The 14,966-nt window shown below is 39.4% G+C and overlaps 1 protein-coding gene across 6 annotated transcripts in view; it reads left to right on the top strand.

Annotated features, from left to right (window-relative positions):
• The window catches only part of PTPRO (protein tyrosine phosphatase receptor type O), a 155,636-nt gene that overhangs the window by 101,585 nt on the left and 39,085 nt on the right, over nucleotides 1–14,966 (top strand). For 5 of the 6 annotated variants that reach the window (XM_067306669.1, XM_067306640.1, XM_067306651.1 and 2 more), the window contains exons 5-10: nucleotides 1,616–2,062; nucleotides 3,033–3,194; nucleotides 5,726–5,925; nucleotides 8,097–8,217; nucleotides 9,802–9,995; nucleotides 12,770–12,881. In XM_067306669.1, coding sequence (XP_067162770.1) covers nucleotides 1,616–2,062; nucleotides 3,033–3,194; nucleotides 5,726–5,925; nucleotides 8,097–8,217; nucleotides 9,802–9,995; nucleotides 12,770–12,881 — 1,236 coding nt within the window. The remainder of the gene's footprint in view (nucleotides 1–1,615; nucleotides 2,063–3,032; nucleotides 3,195–5,725; nucleotides 5,926–8,096; nucleotides 8,218–9,801; nucleotides 9,996–12,769; nucleotides 12,882–14,966) is intronic. The other variant, XM_067306660.1, reaches the window with a different exon arrangement.

The raw sequence follows: 14,966 nt of genomic DNA, 5'->3' as shown, positions 1-14,966 counted from the left end.
CCCTGCAGAGAGAGGAAGGTCTGCATGGGGGCAGCCTGAGACCTGCTCCTGGCTAGGAGCGTGGGAGGACGATGCTTGCGCTAGTACTGGGTAGGCAGGGCATACATTTGTGTGTGCAATCCTGTGCAAAGGGCAATTTGCATGAGTGTTTCTGTTATAAAGCCTGCTTCCCAGAAAATAAATCCTGCTTCACAGGAGACATCCTAGGCTTTATTAGGCTCCCTGCCTCCCCCCCCCACACACACACACTGGATTAGCCACTGAGCTACTATTGATCTGTTTGTTCTGTCTCCTCTTGCAGTGAATCATAGCTAAACTGCTGGAGAAGCCCTTCCTCATTGTGCAATCCTTTATCATAGAGAAGAAGAATGTCTTAGTTACCTCACTTGGTGGTCAGTTTATGCCCTGAAGCATGAACTTTTAATTTTCAAGACAGCAATGTTGCAAAGACTGAAAATTGCATTTGTTCAGGGTCCAGAACTAATTTAATTTGGTCCTGGGATGGTGCCCAAAACATTCCTGTTAATCTGTTGAACCGCAGACAATTTCCAGGGTCCAACGTGAAATGAACCAGTGCTAAAATCAAAAGGCCAAATCTTCAGATGAATACACTGATATTGGGTCATTGCCTTGGAGGGAGCAAAGCCAACTGATGCCAGCTGAGTTCTTTTATGATCCTAAATATAGCTGTTGAGAGACTGAATCGTAAGGATGTAACCAATAGGATGACCTTCTTCCTTCTTGCTGCCCTCCCATCCCTCACTCTTCCCATCAACTGCAACAAGAACGTAGTGTCTGTTTTTCTATAAATGGCTGTGGCTGGGACAGGAGGGGGACGGGGCAGGTGAACAAATTAGTGTGATGGAAGCTAAGGTGCCAGATTAAAATGTACCAGTCAAAGCTGTTTGCACCAGCTCCTTATATGTATCAGGGGTAAGAGCATACAGGCAAGCAATTACAGTGAGGCAGACAAAATGCTGTGTATTCACATCCTAGCATGAGTCAAAGTAACTTCCTCGTGTACCAGAATCTTATCTTCTGGAGACCCCAAATTTGAGATCAAGCTTTCACAAATACTAAAATTTAAACTAATTATGAGTACTTGTGAAAAGGTGCCTGCTAAAAGCACGTGAAAAGCCATACAGAAATCTGGAGTGCATGCCTTTGAGCATGAGTTATGCCATATGTTACTTTTGTATATGTTTTTCAGCTCATTTCTACGGAAATATTTTTCCGTGATCAAAAGATTCTAGAGATTCTAGAAGGCACAATAAAATAAATGAAGTTCCAGTTTTACAAATTCACACTTAGGTAACCTTGCTGCTGTATTAGCAAAGAAATATGATTTATTCATACACTTCACATCTACGTTACATCGTGTTATTCTTCAGTCCTGATTCTTCTGTGAATTGACATTAATCTTGATCCTACTAGAATCGCTTGTGCTATAAATATATGTAAGACAAAGGAGAGTCTTAATAAGAACAAGTTATTTCAAAATAACGCTAGATACTTTGTTTTGCTGCAAACAATATGTGTTGTTTTTCTGGGGAACTGACACATCACAAAGTACATTGATCATACCTATTAAGACTAACCCTTGCTTCTCTTTTAGTTCCTTACCCACCTCGAAACATTTCTGTCCAGATTGTACCAATCAACAGAAACAACTGGGAAGAGCACAGCGGAAATTTTCCAGAAGAATCATTCATGGGACCACAGGATATAATAGGGAAGGAGAAATTTAGCCATTTTTCTGATGAGCCACCTGAAATGCCAACAGCAAACACATCTTACGCCTGGCCAGATTACCGCTATAACAGCACCGAGGATGAAGTCACATCACAGCCATATTGGTGGTCTAACGAAGCTGAATCGTCAGAGGGCCAAGAGGAGTTTGTCAGTGCTGTTCCCAGGGATTATCAGAGCAATGAAGGGAATTCATCGGCAAAGCTTACGCCAGAGCCCCCCTCTTTCCTTCCTGTACAAATGGTGCTCACTTGGTTACCACCAAAGCCACCAACTGCGTTCGATGGTTTCCATATCAATATTGAAAGGGAAGGTAAAGACCCTTTTCATGCCCCTTTTTAGAACTCCACTGGTGGATTTGTCTCCTCTTCAAATTATTAATTACCTTGTACTGTGCTTCAGAGGGCTTTGTTAGATCTCCTGCATTTCCTAAGAAATTTTGTGCATTGGATAGTGTTTATTTCTGGCTGGGCTTCATAAAAACAAGGGGTGAGGGGTAAATTATTGCATGTGATTCTCCTTTGTTAAACGAGATTTATATTAGTATACGTATTGCTGCACTGTTTTCACTGCAGTTATTGTAAATCCGTTCCAGTATCGGAGAAAGGAGAAACTAGCTAATAGAAATTTGAGATGAAGAAGGTATATAATATGCAGCTTCATCTGCTGCTGAAAAAGATTCTCGGGAGACCTAGATGAAAAGGGGACTGTAGAAAAGACTTTCTATATTCAGATTAACAGTTGTCTCAGAGGGCAGCTACAGAACATATCCCTTAGACTACAGAACGGTTGTGGTGGAGAATGGAGAGACTTTTCAAGGTACAGAGCTATAACAAAATAACCATGTCGCTTAGAGATTTTCTGTTTTAAAATCTTTTCTCTCCAAATGAATTTTACTTCCTGACAAGCAGTTTCTCACACTTAGGGCAAATATGTTTTTGCAGAATAGTAAAACAATAGATAGAAAACTGGAAGCTCCTTTTCCTCCATGCTGTGCTGTTTTTCACTTGTGCAGTCATGGCAATCCCTTTTATCATTCCTGTTACTAAATGAAATTTTGGCCAGGGTTTATTGTTCCTTTACAGCTATCCTGCAACCTTGGTCGTTAATTACTCTTGTGTTGATGGCAAGGAATAAAACTACCTGCATAAATCCAGTCTGTTTGGATACCTTCTAACCCCAGAGCAGAAACAGTATTAGCGTTTCTGATATAAATCTTTTTCTCGGTAGTTGGGGCCTTTGAAATTTCAATTAATCCACACTGCTTCTTTCTCCTGATTTAGAGGACTCCACAGAATTTCTGACAGTAAGCGAGGACACTCACAAATTTGTTGCTGAACTGAAAGAACCGGGGAAATACAAGTTATCTGTAACAACATTTAGCTCCTCTGGCTCTTGTGAAGTTCGGGGAAGTCAATCAGCAAAAACACTTAGTTTTTACATCAGTAAGTATCTCAGCAAATCTGTTTCACCCAGACCAGTGTAACTTTAAAGTACGGAGGTTTCGATGAGTAAAACACTGTGGCATCTGTGGCGTCTGCTGCAGTATCGGCAGAGTCTGGTTTTCGAGAATTTCCCTGTGCCAGAGAAGGAAATATAGTGGAAATATGTAAGTGCAGCTGCCTGGATGGGCCTCGATCATGCCATCTTGACAGAGCTAAGAACTGAAAGCAGGTGAGGCTTCCGATAGAGCTGTTGCCACAGCTCAGAAGTGGCTCAGTGAAATGGGACCCCTTTTTGCATCTTTCAAAGAAAGGATCAGAGAATTAAAGTGGTGGTTGTAGAGAATCTTGAAAATATTTAACTTTCTTATTCCTAGAAACTGTGTGTATTGGGGCAGGAACAAAGTGTGAGGCAGTCAAAGGGCATCTCAGGCTTAGAGTATGGGAACTGCAGAAGCATTCAAATCAGATGGCCTCTGAGAGAACGTATGGCAAATTTTGGTAGATGAACCAGTCCAGCCTGCTAACACTCAGAGGAGAAAAATGAATTTGTTATTTACCTGTAGAATCCTAGGGTTTCTTAACTGAAGGTTTAGTAAAAGACAGAATAATAATACAGTACTATGTAAACTAAGACCATAACTGACAATTAGATCAGCAAATGAGGCAGGTGTAGGTGAATTCAGACTATTATCCTTCTGAGGACTGTGTTCACCTGTGCAGAAAAAAGAGAATGAGATGCCTGAGTAAGTATATCAGGCAACACACACAGAGAATATCTTTTTGTACGAAAGGTAATAAATACATCCTACAGAATGCGCATACGAAGCAAGCAGCACTTGCATCACTGTACAACTTTACATCTGGGAGGATAGTGTTTCCCCCAGATCATGAATGCTGCAGCAAGATATGATAGCTAAGTCTGGTGGAAATACCTATACTTAAGCTAGTCTTATAAGGAAATGTATTTAAGTATATTACTAATAAAAAATATGTCTTTAGTAGCTCATAACACTTAAAAATATTTACTGTTTGGGCTTAAATTCCTCATAATGGCTAACTGCACTTAACTGAATTCCCCTATCTCTTCTTTATTTTTAACAACTTCACAGCTGAAAGAAGTCTTTGGAAAATAAAGAGAGAAGTGTAGGATTTATGGATTCCTAGGTCAAGGATGAACTTGAATCTTATTGGGTGTAAAGTATTAAGATGTTACAGGAATATAATGAATATTTTCATGTTACCTGTAATATATGAGGGGGGATCATTTGTTTTGATTTTTTTTTTTTTCAGTGAAGTCTACACTAGTTTTGCAGGCTTTTAGAACTGCATGTAGGCAGTTATCCTATTTATCCTGATAAATTCAAGATCCTGATTATTTTAGGTGGATTTAATAAGTATTTCTGAAAATATACCAAATGTGAGATGTGAACAAGTACAGTTCAGGTGAAATGACTTTTCCATTCCTCTTAGTCTGCTCAGGTAGGCTTTGTGTGGGGACCACAGTTTTGATCTGAGACATGAAGGTAGGGTAGCTAAGTTCTCTTGATGACAATGTTGAAAGAATTTAAGAATAATAAGAACTATACATACATCCAGTGGCTTCAGAGACCACCTGTTGATTACATTCCTCTTTTTACCAGAGTAGGCTCTACTGTCCTGAATAAATTTTGCTCACAGCTTCACCGTTATTTTATCTTTTTAGCTTTCAGTCAGTGAATCATCCTGTCAAATTACTGGCTTGTATTATTGAACATTTTTGTTGCACCCAAATGCTATCTGGATTGTCAGACATTATAGGCTGATCTTACACCAAACTCATGTTTTGGTGGTTGTTTTATTTTCGTAATAAACTAAAAGAACCAATAGAATTTTATGCAGCAAAGAAAGGTCAAGGAGACAGCTGTCAAGAGCATTACTTAAAACTGGTAAGAAAAGTTGGTAATTTTCATGAAATCTGAAATTTTGACCAAGTTTGAAGTTATTTTCCAAATTGTTATTTTATCTCTATTTAACCTTTTGTTCTCTACAAAGAGCTTCAGAAAGTCTGATGGAGAATGAGATTCTTCAGTGTGGCAACATCTGTGAATCAATTTTCACACTTCAGTGCCATAGTACACTTGGAGGGTATTTTAGTGTGTAGAGAAGGGAAATGTTTTGTGTGCTTATCCTCTAATAATTGTTAAGAATCTGTACATTAATGGATATCACTGGTTTTAAAATGCTTCTGTGGAGCAAACCTGATATTTCTAGGAGGTTTCTGGTAAGCAGTAGAGAATACTGCATTCTGAATTTTTGGAACAGTAACATTTCTCTTGTCATCTCCCGCTTTGCTGCAAGTGAAATAGCACTGGCTACAGGCTGTATCCCTGGGGTTGCTCTTTGCTGCCTGCAGGCTAAGCCACTGGGCAGCTGTCAGTCTGACCTCTTTCACTCGTAGTGAAAATCTCATGAAAGAAGGGTGTTTTAGCACAAGTGCCCTAAATGCAGGAGTCACGTGGCTTACTGATGCGTGCTTTTGTGGCGTGTCGCAGGCCCCACGGGTGAATGGATAGAAGAGCTGACAGAAAAGCCCCAGCACGTGACCGTGACGGTGTTGAGCTCCACGACTGCCCTCACATCCTGGACAGCCTCACAAGAGAGCAGTGGCAATGGCACCATCATCTCCGTCATCTCCCTAACCTGTCAGAAGCAAAAGGAGAGCCAAAGGCTTGAAAAACATTATTGCACTGAGGTAGGGGGAAGAACCAAAGCTTCTTCAAATACCAGGAAAAATATTCTTGTTGCTAATCATCCTGCTGCTTGTTATCTTAGTGCCCAAGGGCCCTGTCATGCTAAGGACTGGAAAAGCACAGTGGTTGGCCCTGTCTTTTACAATCTACAGAGATAAGGCTGGTACAGGGTGGAGGGGAGAGTGCAGCATGCAAGAATGGGTCAGTGTGCAGTAAACCGTACCAGTGCTAGCATTGCATTTCTGCTGGACTGAGTGTGGCCGATCCTTTGTTCAAGCTTGTGAGTTATGTTGCACCCTTAAAGGCATTTCTGTGGCAGTAAGCAAAATAGTGCCACATCATGTTATAACACTAAGGCACGTGCTCTAATCCATTGTATTAAGAAAAGTGTTCTCATGCACGGTTATCATTGAACTTGCTTAAATTTATTCTTAGATTTCCTACATATGAGTACAGAAACTGACTCTAAACTTTCTGAAAGTTTCGGGATGATCAGAAGTCAGCTTTTCTTTTCATCTGTAATGTCAGCACTAGGAAGGTGAAAACACTAATCATCCAAACTACCTGTGATCTGAATGGACAGCAGTACTTTAGGGCTGCCGTTTGGGTCATGTCTCTGATGATAAAGAATCCTGAACCTCAAAACATGCCAATTTTCAGTTACTTGAAACCAGTAGTGTATGTGACCCCATGTCAGATCCTATGGCTATGGTGGCTCAGTGGGATGTGGCTTCAATTAGAAAAAGGTTTTAGCCCACATCTCCGCTTCCTTGTTTGAATGCTTGCAATTCTGTTTTTCTGGGCAGTGCCACAGCTTGTCTGGCTCCCTAAATGTGTGGAACTGAGGAGTTTGAAATGCCTGCAATGATGCCCTTAGCACACCCATGGGAATGGGAGAAGAGAGCTATCACTCCCTGTAAATCTTCACCTCCTTTAACTTGGGATTAGCCCTTCAAGTTGAACTAGAAATGAATTATTAATGGGAGTTTGCATACTTTAAAAGCCTCCTTTAACATAAATCTTTGTTTTGGGTTATATTTCAAGAGTGGTCATGAACTTGCACATTTGGAGGTCTTTACATGAAGAATTGAGAAGTGTCTCTTCAGAACCATTTTGTAATTTCCTTGAGTTCTTTTCCTTCCATTTATTAAAAAAAATGCAGTCATTTAATCAGGAAGTAAACCAATACAGTAGACAATTATAAACCAGACGTAGCAGGTATATAAATATATGATTAAAGGAAGTATTATGGGAATCATCTATAAATTCAAATACAAGTAATTACCTAAAGCCTATCCATGAATAATCAAGATATCTGTAAAAGTAAATGCGTGTTTATTGCAATAAGTAGAAAGGTCTAAATACACTTATTTGTTTCTTTTTTTCATTACAGATATTCTTACCATCACTAATCAGATTTTACCAGATTATTATACCTGAAATTGTTAATGGCTCCCTGACAAGCTGAAAAGAGGAAAATTCAGTGCAAAGTTCAATCTATTTATGCCATTGTTCATGAATCAAAAGTGATTAATCTTTCCAAAGTAGCTGTTAAATTGTATTCCTCACCTGACCAGACATCTGCCTCCAGCTCTGAGCAACACCTGGCACTTCAGAGCAAAAGTTTTAATGCTGATGTTTCAAACTGAAAAAAATGCCACAAAGTCCCTTAGTCAGTATTTGCCATGCTGGGCAGGAAAAGTGAAAGCAAGTAATTCCTCTCTGATTCCAGCATGCAGTTGTTTAACACTTGCATTCAGAAGACAGGATACCCGTAACCCTGCCTTTAGCTCACACAGCTGCTTGTGAATCAGATGGCCAGTGAGAAAACTCAGGCCTTTTTTGAAAACGCTCTGTCTAAACACTCCAGCCTGAATTTCAGCCTGAATATCACCTGAATATAAATAACATAGCCTGAATATTTCAATGAACTTTGATACTAAGAAAAAATTTGGTGCTCTGCTGTCACTGAGATGTAATGTATGACATTTAAGTGGCTCCTCACCACTTTCACAGTTTTGTCATTTTGGGCCTAATGGATGGAGGTGTAGACACTGAGATTAGTATGTTCAGAATGATGAGTTTTGTAACTGAAGTAATTTGAGTATAATCTCAATCGTCTTTTAATTCGCAAAGTAAATGCTTTATAACTGATGTGTTCCCCTCCTACTAGGTGAATTCAAGCAGCAGCCTCATTGAAAATCTTGTTCCTGGTGCCCAGTACCAGGTTGTGGTTTACTTACGGAAAGGACCATTGGTTGGACCGCCTTCCGATCCTGTTACTTTTTCCATTGGTAACCCCCGCATCTACTGTTTGAACTTTTTTTTTTTTTTAATAGCATATACATTATGGCTTAGAAGCCATTAAAGAGTGCAGACAGAGCTGTCATGTTGGTTATTTCAGATGTAACGAATGTTTACAGAGACTATTTTCTTCCACTGTCTAGCTGACTACTGAGGGCTTCCTTCAGTGGAAGATGGGCATTTCCTGTTTAGACATTAGGTGTTTAAAATAACTAAGGAGGAATTATGGCCAGGGTTCATGCACATAGTGGCCCTGTGGAAAGGCCCATCTCCATCTTTGGACACTTAAATATGTGTTGGTCTCTAGCTTGCTCATGGCCTATATCACTTAGGGTGGGAGTCACTGCACTTACGTGTAGCCAGCCTGACTTGCAGGTAGTCTGTGGTCAATGGCACCTCCAATAGGCCATTCATTGCCCTTTCTCATGAAATGTATGGGAGTGTGTTAGGACATTGGTTGCAAATGTACTTTTTGACGGATGTAATGTGGCCCAGCCTGAAGGCCTCTGTGCTAAGAGTCAGGAGAGCTGTCTTGTCTTCCGTGGTACCACATGACCATGACCAGCTCTCTTTGGTTGTGTGTACCTACTTTTTCTTGAATTTAAAAATGGATCTCAATATTCTCTGCTTTGAGGTCTGGAGATGAAAAGAATGCTGTAAGAGTAGTAAACTGCACAACAGTTCTGTGAATTTATCGGTGGTGTCTAATGATGAATGAAGCTGAAAAAAAAGAAAAATTACACTTTAAAAAGAATACAGTTCTCCCTATGTTTACCCTAAGGCTCCCTTTCACTGGGTAGATATGAACGCTTTAGAGAAAGGTCAGAAAATACATGTAAATGGGGACTGATTTATGAAGGGAAAGGCAGTCATCTGTGCTCACATGGGCTGAAGTAATCTGGGTGTTGTTCTTGGCTCTAACCCTACATGCAGTAGTTGGAGTTCTGCAGTCCTTGCAAATGTTAGCTAAGTACGTATTTAAGTAGCCTCACTGAAGTCAAGAAGAATAATTGCTTTCCAGACAAGTAAGGGTTGCAGAATTTGACCCTTCAGTGACATTTTTCAAATCACTTGACTTCTCACTTTCTCAGTTTCCTCATCTGTGAGGCAAATACAGCAATACACAACAGCATCCTTAGAGTCCCCAGGGAAGACAAGGTAGACATAAAAAGTGTTTGTTCTTGTGGCATTTATCTTCCGAAGTTTCATGACTTTTGATGCTTTTGGTTTGAGCACATGACTTGAAATAGCTCCTAAACAGCCTAATTTTTGAAGTAGAACGGAACACTCCATTTATGAAAAAATCAATCCCTTCACTTTATCTCAAGCGAAGCAGCCAACACCAAGTGGTCTTCAGTCATTTCTGAAATATTAGACCTTAAACTAGAGAACAAATACTGAAAAATTGTTATACCGTTGCTTGTGACAAGGAGGTAGGACAGGAATTAAACAGTTGGGAACAAACCCCAAATAGGTTGAACTTGGTTAAAAAAAGGTATAGCATAGCCATTTGGTTAAAAAAAAAAGTAATTGATTAAAATATATATATATTAACCACTGTTTCTGGTCTATAGTGCCCACTGGAATAAAGGATTTGACGCTTTACCCTTTGGGACCTACTGCTGTGGTTTTGAGCTGGAACAGACCTTTTCTTGGGGTGTTCAGGAAATATGTTGTAGAAATGTTTTACTTCAACCCATTGACGATGACCTCTGAGTGGACAACCTACTACGAAATAGCAGCAACCATCTCCTTAACTGCCTCAGTGGTAAAGTGACCATTACTGACTATTGCTTTTCCATGTGTGTATAGCTCTGACACTCTGTGATGTTTCTTTGTCCAGCTTTTCCCTCATGCATATGTATATACACATTTAAACCCTGAACATTTTTCCAAGCAAAGTAAAGAAAATGACTAGGATGCTACAGACATTTTCTCTTCTCAGGTAAGGGAAGGGCAGCTGAACCATGGTAAAGCTCATGGATGTAACAGCTCTTAAGCAGAGCTATAAGACAGGAGACGGGCCTCTTTTTTGTTGACAAATTGGCATGTTCAGCAAGTCCAGAGGCAGCTTCAGATTGGAGGTGCATTGTCAAGGCTTTAACCAACTCCAGCATCTCCTCAGGGGAGTAGTCTAAAGCCTTATCTGCATAATTGGTATTGATAGTATGGATTTGGGGCCTGCAGGCTAGTCTTGGAGCAAACCATCTGGAATGCTTAACTGTAGAGATGTTCTTGCTAAAATAGCCTTTGTGCTTCTGAAGTTGCAGAGACTTATGCCAGGATTTCACCTAGGCTGAAATCGCTCTCTGAAAGAAAACACGCAAATGCACACCAAAACATCTTTGCAGCACTGGGCATTCAGCAGAAATAAAGTGAATTTTTACCCTTCCTTTCCACGTCTTTCTAGAGAAGGTGAATAGATTTCATTCAGACTTTGCCCTTGCACAAAACCACGAGCAATTTAGCTGAAAGTAGTTGTTCAGAAAGTTATGAGTATGCAAAAAGGATAGTAATAACTTTTGCTGCTTGTGAAAGCTGTAGTGATTTATGGTAATTCATTTGCATAATACCATTTGTGTAGTCATTTTAGCTACAGAGGCTTAACTATAATTGGTACAAGACTATAAATTTAGCACATAAATCTCCAAGGAAATTAAAAACAAAAATAACTTACCAAATGAGTAATTAATATCTTATAATCATGACTCAGCACAATTAGATTAATACCTGACTGATCCAAGTCATCTTAGAAATAATACCGTGTTCAGGAGTTAATGATGTCGTTCATTAGAAAATGAGATCATTATTGTTGCAAATCCTGCCCATGGAAACCAAGGGAAGTTGGAACTCCTTTGTCTGAATTTCAGTCTCAAATGCAACAGTGCTATATTGCAGCTAAAGTGAATATTTCTTAAAGAATAATTTTATAGATTAAGTCTAAATTAGAAATGGATTTCTTTTTTTCCTGTTTCTCTATTATGGCATTTAGTAAACAAGTATGTTCTGGTGAACCTTTCTTTGGGTTCCCTAGTAGTACTCCAAATAGATTGTGTCAAAATGCCACTGGGTCCCACAGATTTCCCTATAATCAGTACATCATTTGGCCTCTCTGAGTGATATATTCTGGAGCAACAGTATCAAGAGGTGGGGAACTCAAAAATCAAGCTACCTGACTTTGACCAGAAATTATTTCCTGAAGGGTTATCAGTTGGCCAGGAGTCTTGGGTCTGAATTGCCCTTTCACTCTGTTTAGTTGTTTAGTTCATTTTGTGCTTTGCAGCGTATTTTAAAATAGTCAAAGCAACCCTGGTATTGTCAAAAAAACCCTTAGGGGCATGCCAGAAGAACTCTAGGCAGCTTCCTGGTTTCAGTGTTAATTAGATACCACTTTTTTAAAAACCATAAAGAGAATATTCTACAAACTCTGTATTTGGGTTGCCTTGTAGAATCTGAAAAAAGGGCCACTGCAGTCAGCAAAGCTCTTTGAAAATGGCATTTTCTAATTTCTTAGAAATTTTCATTATTTCCAATTTGCTTTTAATTTGAATTATAAAAATATCATTAGGATTTTCATTTAAACATGAAATTAAATATTTGAAGTGTTTTGTGCTGCCATTGAAAGTATTTGATTTTTAACTTGAATATTACAAATGACATTGCAATATAAAATACATTGTATTTTATACTTCATTTATATCATTTATATTTATATATATAATTTATATCTCATTTATAACTCATATTTCATTCATGTATCATTCATAATAAATGATAACACAATATGATATACACTTTGAAAATGGAAAAAAAAAGAAGTTTTTTGAAATGATGGTATCTGAGTGAGAAAAAAATTTTCTAGTGTATCCTTTAAACACATTTAATTAAAAAAGAAAAGCCCACATACTTCTGTTAAATATGTTGCTTCCATCAAATCTGATTTTTTTGACAGAAAAATGTTTTGTGGGATTTGTTCTGCCTGCCCTGGAAATCAGTGAAAGGTTCCAATGTATAGGGAACTGGACCATGTGTATGCGGATAAGCAGCAGAGCTGTCACAACCATGTTTGGTCTCTCTGCACAGATTTTTGAATAAATTCAAGCCCCAGATTTCACGGGTTCACTGGACTTGATAGCAAATTACATGAGTGATGCTTAAAAGGGCCATAGGATCATAATTTCCTGAAAATACAGTGTTCATGGGCGTCTGGCTTGAGTTAGGCAAGACATAGGTGCAGGCTGATGCAGCTTTGCTAGTGTGTTTTCTAGCTGTCTTTTCAGGCAGAGAGAAGCATGAAGAGTGACCTCTCTTTGCAACATCCGCCTGCACACTTTACTCCTGTTTCTCTCTTAGTCATGTAGAGCTTACGATTCCCCAAAATTCAAGATGGGGCGAGTGCACCACTGGAGTACGGAGGGGGAGCTCAGTAAAGCTGTGCCCACCTGTGGGCACGAGGTGTATAAATACTGTCATATTTTATCCGTCATGCCTTGCGGTGGTGAGTTTTCTCCTGAGCCGCTCTTTGTCTTTGTCACTTTATAGAGAATAGCCAACCTGTTGCCTGCTTGGTATTACAATTTCCGGGTTACCATGGTGACTTGGGGGGATCCCGAGCTGAGCTGCTGTGACAGCTCCACCATCAGCTTCATCACAGGTAAGCGGCAGTGCCATAGCTGGTCCGTGGAGATGCTCCTGGGAGCAGAAGTGCTGAGAGAGCCTGGCTTCACCTGCAGATATTTGCAAGTTAGGGTATTTAACAGCTAAACTTTTGGGTTTTTTAAGGAAAGCTTTGAGGACCGCTTTAGTTCCTTATATATCATTTTCCAATGCAAAGTGTAGTGTTTTTTACTCTGTTTTCTTCCATCAGCTGTACACATGCCTCCAGAGACAGTCAGTGATCCTGCTCGCCTTTACAGCATTGTATGTTTTACCCATTGAGGAAGAAATGAGTAATTTAATAGTATGAATTATTAAGTTTGCTAATATTATGAAAAATTTTTCTGTATATTTGCAATGTTTCCAAGTGCTTTTTCCCACCTCTTTCCCCCTCACAGTAGTGAGCTTGTAATCCATAGGTCAGACGGTGACTTCTGTGGTATCTTAGTTAACATACAGTAAAATTAAATATTCTTATAATATGTTGTGTAGCATGTTACTCTTGTGCTCCAACCTTGTATTATCTGCTGAATATTCTTGTTTGTGCACAGTCAGGAAATAAGGGTGCTCCTTTGATCAAAACATTGCACCTGCCCTGGGTAAACTAGACTTGAGAAACTGTGATGCTGGCAAGTCATTCATAATCCAGATTCTCAGCTACAGTAAACTGATAGATCCGCATTGATTATTGTCTTCCAGTGGAAAAAGCTTTGTGTTTAACGCACTCCATTGTCCCTCATCAGATACTTTGAGTTCAAGTCTTCAATACGTCAAATAGATATGGACTAGATATGGACAGATACAGACTAGAATACAATAGCTCCTGTTAGCTCCTTGCAGTGTATTTCTAGGATCGAGGCTGTATAATTTGAAGTTCCCTACTGAATCGTTTTGCTTTTATGCACCACCGTTTAGTTCACCTTGCAGAAGTATGGCTGATTGAAAGCAGTAAATAATTCATATGCACCATGAGAGGAAATAGAGTGTGAAGCATTCTTATTTTCCAGCTGTAGAAATCACATTATGAGGAAAATCAGCCTATCTAGGCCCCAGTCGCTCCCTCCAGAACAAATACTAGCCTAGCCCCAGATTTTCTGTTTGGCAAAAGCCTAAGAGGATGTAATTGAGGGAGGAGCTGAAGAAGACCCATTTGCAATGATGATTAATATAGTGCCTGTGCTTGATTGAGCCGTGAGAGCAGAATTATCACTGAGTTAAATCCTAGCTCCACTAAAGTTGGTAGAAACCCTCCCATCCTGAGATATCTGATCCCAAGCTGGACTGTCCAAGAATTCTGGCACTTGTCCAGCACCTAAGAAATTCACAGCGCCCCCCTGGAGCCCCATGAATATCTCCAATGACATTTCTTATCCTTTGGCTTCAGTAATCTTTTCTGTATCACTATAATGAAGTCATTTTCTGACTAGTTGGTTGCTGCGTGAGGGGAGAAATGTGTCTTTTCACAGCTGGTCTGGGCACCAGGTTGAGCATTTTACCATGGAAATGTTCCAGTTGGGCCTGCACATTTTAATATTGTGTCTTCAAAAAGCTGCAGCAGAACTCAGTGAGGTTAAGCTTATTATAAAATATAAACTTTCATTAAGATCAGTCTGGATCTCTGTACAGGGAAGGTAAAGACTATTACAGCTATTAGATGAAAAATTGAGCAACTCCTTATCTAGTACATGTAGACAAAATCAGAAATGGATGAACATCTTAGATAAGGTCATCCATTTGTGACTGGCAAAACCTATCTTCAGAGAAGGTATTTGGTCTTAGAGTGAAAATATCCAAAAAAGGAGTCTCCCACCTTCCCAGGTGAGATGTACCACTGCTTAGTTATTCCTATTATTAAGGGTTTATCCTTCATTTCTGATCTAAATTTTTCTGGCTTTAATATCCAGTCCATGATTCTCATTACACTTTTCTCTTATTGACTGAAGAACCTCAAATGTGTTTTTTTTTTCTACACAGAATTTAGTTTCAATCTTTTCTGTTGATAAATTGCATCCATTGAACTCTTCAAGTCCTCTCATAGTCAGGCATTTTTCTGTTATGTTTTTCCCTCCTTTCCCTCTCTAAT

This window comes from Apteryx mantelli, chromosome 1 (assembly GCF_036417845.1).
Source record: "Apteryx mantelli isolate bAptMan1 chromosome 1, bAptMan1.hap1, whole genome shotgun sequence".
In the NCBI taxonomy this organism is placed as follows: domain Eukaryota; kingdom Metazoa; phylum Chordata; class Aves; order Apterygiformes; family Apterygidae; genus Apteryx; species Apteryx mantelli.
This window is presented reverse-complemented; position numbering and strand designations above follow the sequence as displayed.